We start from the raw sequence: 10,470 nt of genomic DNA, 5'->3' as shown, positions 1-10,470 counted from the left end.
CACTTCGCAGATCTAAGACACTGAACCATTTGCTTCCATTAAGACAGGTAAGTGCATCTTCAATTTTGGGTACTGTGTACTGATCAGGAATAGTGCGCCTGTTTAGTGTCCTATAGTCCACACACATCCTAATCTTGCCAGTTTTCTTTTTCACCACCACAATAGGTGAGGCATAAGGACTACGTGATTCTGTAATGATGCCAGCACCTTTCAACTGCAATAGATGCTCTCGGAGTGCTTCTAAATCAGCAGGTGGTAAGCGACGGGACCTTTCTCGAAATGGCTTGTCATCGTTTATTTTGATTGTGTGCGCTGTGCTCTTACTACAGCCTACATCAAACTCATGAGTAGAGAAAACTTCACTGTGTTCCATCATTTTAGTCACTAGTCTTTCTTTCCATTCCTCGGGAACAGGTGAGGTTCCAAAATCAAAAGACGATGATGTCAGTTTCTTTGAAGACTTGAGATCGATCTCTTTACTGGTGGTCGATGTTGACAGCACATCAACAGGGAAGAGGTGGGCAATTGGCATACCTCTGGTAAGCGAGATCTCTTTTGTCGAGTTGTTTCTGACCAGGACAGTGATTTTTCGGGAACTAACAACAGTGGCTGACCGCAGTTCCGGTCTCACTAAAAGCTGATCTGGAAACCTTGATTCCCCTGGAAGATCATCAGGTGTGTCCACCAAAATGGCTTGAGTGCTTGGAATCCCTTGAAATTTTGGCACACCTTTGACCCTTGCTACACCACCTGGGCGCAATGTCACTGGTTTCGTTTGGGCAAACCACACGGATCCTCTTCTATAGGTGTCAGTTTCAAGTGGGGATTTTGAAATTTCCTCTAAAGCCTTTTTGAAAGCAGGATGGATATGTCTTGCTGCGATGACATTTTCCCCATCATGGTCCTTGTAACTTTTCAGTAGTCTTCTCACAGTGGGAGTGTTTGTGCCAACGAGCATAGCTACATTGTCTTTCACAACTGGATCGGGACAGACTAACACAAGTGCATCAATGATCTCCGTCACACCTACATCAGCTTCCCTGAACTCCAACTTTAGTGACAAATAGCCATCATATGGGTAATCGGCAGGACTGAGGCCCCATATCTGCAGAACACTGATAGGTGTTAATGGCAGGTGAGTCAGGTATCTGTTGTAGAAGGATCTGTAGAGCAGGGTGACTTGAGAACCAGTGTCAAGAATAGCTTTAGTGTAAATGCCTTCAATCTGTACTGGTATAGCAGAACTAGGGCCAACTAAGCCTTGGGGAATAGTGTCTTCCACTTCTTTCTCTGTTTTGATGCTCTTGGAACGTGTCTTTACCAGCGGGACTCCAGGCCGCTCCACTACTGGGCCCCGTGGTAGTTTCCCAATTTCTTTGTCAGTTTAATCAGACGTTTGTTGACTCTTAGGAGATTTTCTGGGCTATTACAATCTCGCATGTAGTGGCCATCTTCTCCACATTTGTAACAAAATACGCTACACTGTAAAAAGTGTAGCCCTGCTCAAATTAAAAAAATTGATGTCCATTTGTTGCATCTAAACTATTTGACTTCACTCAATCTAAATAAAGTCAATTGTTACAACCTGATTATTTTATTTTCACATAAACCATATTACTTCACTCGACCCAATATTAATTATTCACCTTGATCCAAGTTAAATTCTTTACATTTCAGTTTCGGAACCAAACTAATACATTTAAATTGAACCGAACTAATGTATTTACATTGCACCAAATTAATATGTTAGCATTCACACAAATTAATTCATTGGCAAAGTGAAATTATATTTTTTACATTTAATTCAACTTCAAAAATAATTTCCCCATGTAAAAGACACTTGACCAACAGGGTTTTTTAAGCCATTTATTCCTCAAGAGTAAAAAAGGAAAAAAAAAAAAACATGGCAGCATATTCAGACAAACAACATGGCAGTGTATTTTTGCATATCAGAGCTTAGACAAAAGAAAATGGATGGCTTACCAAGCATGAGGAAAACGCATCAATGGGGCACAGGCTTATCCAATCTCAATTTAAATAAATGAGGTATTTATTTCTTGAAGGGGTGTTGTCTCTAGAGATCATATTGAAAATACTCAAACACCACCAAAACATAACAGAATTAAATGGCAACAGCACTCCATGATAATGGGCCCATGCAACCAACTGCCACTGAGGTATTCTACCTCTTAAAATAAAATAGTCAGCCCAGCGACGTTTCACTGCAAGACTGTGTTGTCATTGTTGTGTACTGTACATACACATCTGAACTTTAAACTTTTAATGGAGTGTTGTCTCTCTAAATAGCATATTGAAAATACTAAAATCACAACAAAATGTTACAGCATTAAATGGCAACAGCACTCCATGAAAATGACCCTAAAATCCTGTACAACCAAGTCCCGCTGAGGTTGTCTACCTCTTAAATAGAAGCCAGCGTTAACTACATGCTCAGACAAATATACACTACTGTGCAGTTTTGAGTTCACCACTGAGTTTACGAATCTTGGAAGACATCTTATTGGAACCAAGCTCCATCAGGATCTTCTGAAGGGCCTCAAAGGTGAACCTGAGACCCTATGGGTATTCCATGTTAAGAGCATAGCAAAGTCCAAAGAGCATTACCACTCCAGCTTCAACAGAAGGCAACTCATTGAGGACCTCCACGCCATCAATGATAATCCCAATGTCTTGGGGCTGTTGAAGAAGGCTTGAATTCTCCCTGAAGACGAAGACTGCCATGATAGTACTCTCCAGCTCCTGCTCGGCTTGATCTTTCTGGGAGACCTGAGGCAAAATACACAAAATGGGCAACTGAACTGCAGTAGGGCACACATTATTAATCACTACATACAATGGCCAAGTGTGTTCTCCCATGATTAATAAAGTTGAATCTCATCATTGTGACAGAATATATCTGGACATACCATGTATTCCTTTAATAGGTCCTCAACACGTTCTCCCAGGTAGATGATGAGAGCTTTGAGGATACACTCCCTTCTGACTTCGACATCAGCACTAATGGTTAATAAGCAATGTGTAGACTAGTCTGGCTACTCAATTCCCAAAAAAACTTGCTCAGTAGAAAGCTGATTGTCTTCACAAATGTAACACTTGAAAGAAAAATGTTTTTGTTGGGATTCCAGAGAAGGATGATTTCTAGAGAGATGTTTCTGAAGACCATTCCATGTCTTGGACGAACAGGGGCATTGTGCGTGGATGCATGGATAGGGACGCCGCCTACCGTGAAACCGATGGTCAATTCTCAAATGTTTCAGTAGCTCAGATCTTCCTGAAAAATGCACGCTGCACTCTTTGCATTTCCACATCCAAACTGAAAAAAAGGAAGGCAGACCAGTAAATATAAAGAGAATTATCACAAATCTTAAATAAGTTTTGTTCAGTTTTAATGACAGCCTGGTATTCTATATACCTAATATACAATGTAGAGTCTAATACATTGAGCTGCATTGAGATGTATGAACTGAGATATAAAAATACATTAAATCATCATCATTATTATTATTGTTATTATTACCACTACTGCTGTCTTACAATCATATGAGCCACCACAGCTAATGTTGAAATGACTGCAGACAAATGCAACACTGTCCTTGTTATTTAATAGTAATTTGGGTTGAAGTGGGTATCTTTGCTTTTTGGAGCACGCTGCCTCCCACGCTGATCTTGCATGCCAAATTGACTGAACTAAAGAAATAATTTACATCAAGAAATAACCATGCGTATGAAATGGTACGCAAAACTAAACACTAGCAAGCATACTCATATCTGTCTTAATATGTAGCGGAGCTGATATTAGAAAGCCGTACAAGTTCCACACAACTCTCTTATTAAATATTTCACCTATTTTAATGATTGTGGAAGCGTGTTGAATCACTTTATCTCCGCAGAGCGCGCTCACTTCATATCTGACTCCACCGGCGCTGCATCGGTGCGGAGCTTATCCTAGCATATCCTAACTGGCCAGAGAGGCTGCGTTATTATATAAAATACCTTACCATAAGCATGCGTTGCTATCTCGGGCGAGCGTTCAGGCACTTTCTCCGTCTCTCACTCTCTCTCGCGAGCGTTCAGGCACTTTCTCCCTCTCGTCATATTTCAGGCTCTCTCTTTCTCTCACGCGCGCACACGTTCAAGCACTTTCTCCCTCTCTATCGTCATATTTCGGGGGGGACGACGACGACGACGTCTCACTCGAGCAAACCGAAACTAAATACCGGACGTTTGTGAGGGCACGTCTATGTGGATTGACAAAATTGACAAAAGGGCACAAAAAAGGGCACTTTGGGCAGAAAGGGCCAAAGGGGCAGGTGCTCCAGCACCCTCCGTCCCCCCTCTGCACGTGCCAGAAGGGAAGCATGCTTATTACATTGATTAATTCCAGCTACATCCCACAATATACACATAAAATACGTAGACGTTCAGAAATTACACCACATTTAACACGGCGAAAAACGCCAGCGTTTAGTGGGCTACTGATATTTAGCAAAGACCTTCAGCTTGCTAGCCAGCTAAAATTAACTTACCCTGTTGCATTGATAAACTTATAGGCTTGTTAAAATAAGTTTACATCTGCTTTGCTTAGTACTCACTGTACGTCAATTCTTGGATGCAATACAAGTACGACGTTCTTCATTTCTTCTTCCCCAAGCCGAAATGGACAGAGCTCTGAAGCACTTCTCTACAACTTCTCCCGCGCTCCACAGTGCGCATGCGCAATTCATGTTTGATTCAAATTAAAAATATTACATCCTTATCTCTTTTCTTCGAGTATGATTTCAGTGGAACCAAAACATTTGGTTTATTTCCTTCAGAATTGTAATTAATTTAGTCTGAATCAAAATTGACACATCAAAATTCAAAAAGGTTGAGTTTTACAATAAAGTCAATAATTGTACTATGTGTTCAATCATATGTATTAGCTTGAATGAACAGCTCCATGCTTCACTTTTTACAGTGTAGGAGGAATCTCTGAACTAGTATTTGGCCTTTGTGCCAATGAGTTCCCTTTGTACTTGCTTTTATTTGCACTCTTTATTTCAGGTTGTACTGTAGCTGTGGCAACACTCACAAATTTTAGATTGCTCATTTCAGCTTTCATTTCCTTGAGTTCCCTTTTGAGTTGTTCCACCTCAGGGTCAGTTTTGACTTCAGGTGAGGACGTGGTAACAGAAGTGACTGCTTTTGACATTACGGAACTTTTAGTGTCATTTCTGCCCTGCAGCATATCTTCTTCTTCTCTGACTTCTTTCAAAAGTTCACTGAAGGTTAGAGGTTCTCTTAGCTTGTGTGTCATTCGTATGCGCATTGCAGTCATATCATGCGGTAAAGCGCCTCGTACAACTTGTTCAGTACGGAGTCGATTCATGTCAGCTAACTGCAAGCCTCCCTTCCGGAATACACAATGCATCAGTTTGTCTAGTCGTAGCAGGTATGTTGACAGTTTCTCTCCTTCAATTTGAAATGTGTGTCTGAACTTGACTAGGAGATCAGCCGAACTTTCAGTGGTTCCAAATGCTGTTTCCAGTGCCTGCATATAGTCATTTGATGTGGCGTTGGGATTTTGTACTCTCGAGAATCTTATTATGTCGGGGGCTGGGCCTTTCAGACTCTCCACTATCCTTTGTTTTTTTACGCTGTCTCCACATTGCCATTCCTCCAGCATGTGTGTAGTTTGCTCTGCCCAATCGTCATACTCCTCTTCGCCACTAGGAGTCGGTCTGATCCCAGAAAACATCCGCAGCTTCCTGTAGCTTTGAGTGTCCGCTGGCGCAGCATTACATTTGTCCACAAGAGAGCTAATGGCATTGACAAGAGCAGCATTTACATCTAGCGAAGGAGGGTTTAATAGTCCTTTAACATCAGCGATGCTTTTGCCTTCACTTTGAAGAAACGACATCAGCTTGGCTTGAAATTGTTCAAGTTCTGTGGCCGCAGGAAGTACATGAAGAGGCCAGGGACCAACTTCGCCAGGAATGCCGATAGCATTTGGTAAACTCTGCCCAGTCACTGTAGCAGAGGTCTGAACAAGTACAAAGTCAGTTTTAGTGGTCGTGTCAAAACATTTCTCTACTATTCTGGTCTTTCCTATAGCCTTGACTGTGCTAAGGGCTGTAAGTAGAACATCGTCTGTCACATCAGAAACACCACTCAAAACAATGGCATTAGCAAAAGACAACTGATGTTTTTCACACCACCTTTCAATCCCTGCTGGATCCATTTTGTTACTCGGAAAAAACACAGCAAAAAAAAATGCAGGGCAACTTAATAACCAAACATTTGCATTCAATCCAAAACTGGGTAGTCTGTACACAAACAATATTTACACAAAAATAATAATCCCGGAACGAGCCCCCACAAATGTAACCCTTTCACCACTCAGCTCGCTATAAGATATCACCTAATATAGGTTCCCTTCAATGTGTAATCTCACTGTGGTGAAAAAGACATTCCAATGTGTATAAACTGTGTCTAGGAACTTAACTGATTCTAGAGAGGTTTCCCACAGTAACCAAATATAGTGTACAACAAAGAAATGATATCCACACAATAATGTACTTTTAGAATTGTGTATTAATGAAATGCTAAACATAACAAACACAAACCCCAAACACAAATTATCTCCGGCCTTTTTGTATAGTTTTAGAGCTTTTAAGAGTGCACTCTTAACGTTGTTTGCAAGCTTGCATTTAAGTTTGGTGGCGCGCGTTGGAGCTCATATCCCGTAATAGAAACCGTAACACTACCGGTCTGAAGTACTTTCCTCGTCGTCGCGAACTCCGAAGATGCACAACACCGAACCCAACTTCCCTGGCTCTCGTCCCACGATGCAGATAGTTGGCTGGATCCGTGTCGCACTTTCCTCCTCCCACTCGGCTCTTCCTAAGGCGAAATCCTCACAGTCGGCAGCACCGCTAGCACCTAGCGTAGCTTAGCTCCTCGACTCGGTCCTCACAACTAGCTCAAAGCTAACTCCTCTACCATACAGGTCAGCTACGGTCTCCTCCGCGACCACCTGGAGCAAGGGAACGAGGATCCAAGCCGGACAAACTCAGCCGCAAGCACTTTTACAAAGTTCTCTAGCCTCAACCAGTCTCTGCGCCTCTGTTCGCCCGACCACCACCGGTCCGCCGCTTTTTTCCTTCCCCCTTTTTTCAACTCCCTTCTCGCGTTATTTTACTTTCTGTAGAACGATGAGATTACTTATTCATTTATAACAAACTAAAATACATTTAAGCCTCAGTACATAACAAAATCAAACATTTTTTTAACAAATAAAAATATCCTGATTACACAAAAATCAGGTTATTACATTAGCAACCAGAAAGAAATTTCTGCCTGTTCAGAAAGGCCAGCTGTAAGTCGTGTGTGTCTATGTATCTGTCTGTTAATGTGCTGTGTGATCTCATGATTTGTGTTGTGTTTAAAGGAAATGGAAGAACAGAGAGAAGACCCTCAGACCTCCATGTCCAGAGCTCACACCTCTACAAGAGAACAAGTGAGTAGTAGTTATGCAGTTCAACATGAATAAATACTTCTCAATCTTGACTATACTTCTGTTAGGTCCTGATATGTACCCTGATATGTACTATTCTCTTGCAGGAGCGAGATGAGTTATTACTGTACACATTGTACTATTCTCTTACGGGAGCGTGATGAGTTGTTGCTGTGTGATTGTGCTGTTCTCCCGAGGGAGCGTGATGTGCTGTGGAATGTGTGTTGTGTTGCACTACCTGAAGTCAGTGGTGCTAAGCCAATGCTTGTTACATCTTGCATTTTCTGCATTTTCATGTGGTCCAAATACATGTTATTGAACGTGTTGTCGGTTCCCCTTTATATTTCACTCCTCAATCACTCCAACATTAATTCGCTGTTACCGTCTGACCTAGACCGGGCGGTAACACTTCTGTCTGTAACGTATAGAACACGCTGAGAGGGATCCTGATGCGGAATAACACGATCTTTATTAGGATAACTCTGTGTAACTAGCCACACGATGAGCACAGTGACGTATGGCAGGTGCAGAGCAGTAGCGTGGGAGCGGTGGTCAGTGCGGTCCAGGGTCGAGAGGCGAGGGCAGAGTCCGGGAGGTATCCAGGGGTCAGACAGGAGAGTCCAACTGCACTCTTGGCATTACTCCTTTTTGCAGTATTGCCACCTTGTGCAAAACTGCACAGGCTGCTTTAATGTCACAGGCTCTCTCAGGGGTCACTCTGAGATGGCGCAAGCAGTTAAATCTGCTCTTTAACTGTCCAAATGCCATCTCAATGCATGCCCTTGTCTTTGAATGTGCACGCTTGAACCTCCTCTCTGCATCTGTTGTAGAGTCTGCATATGGGGTAAGGAGAAAAGGTTGGCAGGGGTAACCCCTATCCCCAAGCAGTAAGCCAGGAAAAGCACCTACGATTATAAGGAGTAGAGTTAAACACTGAGGCCAAATCTGCACTATTTTGTGTGGTTGGAGTATTCTTACCTTCGGCAAACCTCTGTGCCAGTGAGGAGGCACGAAATATTGTGCACCGAGCCGGGCCATTTTGCTTCAATGTTGGAGAACAGAAATTGGCTGGTGCAAACCATCTAGAACAATGGCAAAAGTGACAAAGGGTGAAAGTTGTTCAAACCCATGGAGCGACATGCTTTACAATTTCTGTTGGGTGGGCAAAACTTGCATGTACCTGTACATTGATGCTGTGAAATGATTTTCAGTTCACATAGTCTGCCTCCATGGGTCCAGATGGAGCCTTTATCCTGATGTGAGTGCAGTCTATAGCACCAATGACATTTGGAAATCCTGGAGAATTCAATTTGTTTTGAATTGAATGAATTTTAGCATGAAATAGTTGATCAAGATGAATACAGAGCACTTCGGTAAGTGCTCTGGATAAGAGTCTCTTTTAAAGTCATATAAATTTAACTCCAAGTTACTGCTGTTCTGAAAAAGCTTCTTTTATGGGAAGGATGCCTCTGTGACCAGGGAATTTAATGAATATATTAAGGAAACGCTTAAGCGCAAGACAAACCTATCGAATTTCGCAGCAGACCGTCGCCTTACTAAGATGTTCTGCATACCCAACGCTGTACAGAAATGCGCCGCTGGCAAAGAAGTGCAAAGCGATACAGACCGTTTGGGGTTTGGTAAGAGCTCTACTACGTCTAGTGTTCTTCTCAATATATGGCCCCAGTAATTTACAAAGATATATAATACTGTGTCTTCTGAACCTGTAGTGCTCAAATAAGTAGTCATCCGGAAAGCCCAGTGGATCTGTCCTGTCCTGGAATGACCTTGGAGCTGGTAGCATGAATGCTCTGTGCACTATACACGCTCCCTCATCTACTGGATTTTCTACAAATGGGCATGCCATGGTCAATCAGCCTTCAGCCTTCACTGTTAGCTGTTCTTTTATAGCATACATTTTGGATTATTTGTATCACCTGTATGAAAATCTTGGTAAGGTAGTTGTCTGTATCCATTTCCTTTTTGCACCATTAAGTTAACCACACATTTACATTATTTATACTGAACATATGTGAATTGCGGAGTGATATGATTTGCTTGTAATTTGAACACAAAAGAGGAAGTGTGGGGATAAATATATACCTAAAAGTATCTTCACCTAAATTACTCAGTTATTATTAATACTCAGGTACAAAGAATTGTATTTTTGTGATATAGTGTTTATGCTAATGTATGTTTGTTGACCAAAACTGCGATTAGACACTGTATTCCATTTTACACTGACCTGAATTTGTTAAGATTAAACCAATACATTAAAATGTGCAAAAACCTCGCTGATTAACAATGAATATGTACTCTGAAGATCGAAATATAAATTGCATTTGGAAATATAATTATTAAATTTTGATAATAATGACCTGCAATCATTCCAAACTAATAATTACAGTACTCCATTAAATGTATAAAAATATGATATGATATGCTACATCCACAGCAATTTAATGGATAGAATTGCAGCGGAACCTTGTTCCTCAATTTTGTTTCCCGGATGGCGAGACTGACATCACGCTGCTGAGCCAATAGAAGCGGTCCCGCTAAGCTAAGCTTCAACTCTAGCCTGGTACGGAGCAGGTTAGTTCAAACGTATATGTTGCTGTAGTAACTGAGCGAGGCTCAAGTCTAGCCTCTTTCGTGGAACCGAATTTGAGCAAAATGAGCCAGGCTTGTCTTAAAAAGCCCGGCTTACTGAGTTAGCTCGCTTCGTGGAATACCCCCCAGGTTAAGGGGTTTTGTAAAACATATTAACTTTTACCTCCCATTAGAATGGAAACAATACTTCCCCTTGGCCCACCGGGGAAATCCCCGGTAGTAATGTATGCCAGTCCACCCCCGATACCTACAGTTGCATACATTTTACATACATTTATTATGCATAAAGCAGTTTTACCCTGCTGACTGTCAAAACCTATAGAGTTTTCTGTTGCCATCTGCAC

General features: G+C 41.8%; 1 protein-coding gene across 1 annotated transcript; it reads right to left on the bottom strand.

Moving 5' to 3' along the window:
* Nucleotides 1-4,972: 4,972 nt before the first annotated feature.
* Nucleotides 4,973-6,241, bottom strand: LOC143522386 (paraneoplastic antigen Ma1 homolog). The gene has a single exon (XM_077016118.1). The coding sequence runs from the start codon at nt 6,239-6,241 to the stop codon at nt 4,973-4,975; it is 1,269 nt and encodes a 422-aa protein (XP_076872233.1).
* Between the last annotated feature and the right edge of the window lie 4,229 nt (nt 6,242-10,470).

Source organism: Brachyhypopomus gauderio, chromosome 9 (genome assembly GCF_052324685.1).
Source record: "Brachyhypopomus gauderio isolate BG-103 chromosome 9, BGAUD_0.2, whole genome shotgun sequence".
Classification (NCBI taxonomy): Eukaryota; Metazoa; Chordata; class Actinopteri; order Gymnotiformes; family Hypopomidae; genus Brachyhypopomus; species Brachyhypopomus gauderio.
The sequence above is the reverse complement of the archived record's forward strand: the minus strand, read 5'-3'. Positions and strand labels throughout refer to the sequence as shown.

Bases quoted from the DNA above. Each gene is read 5' to 3' on its own strand.
- LOC143522386 (XM_077016118.1), bottom strand. From the start codon at position 6,241: ATGGATCCAGCAGGGATTGAAAGGTGGTGTGAAAAACATCAGTTGTCT.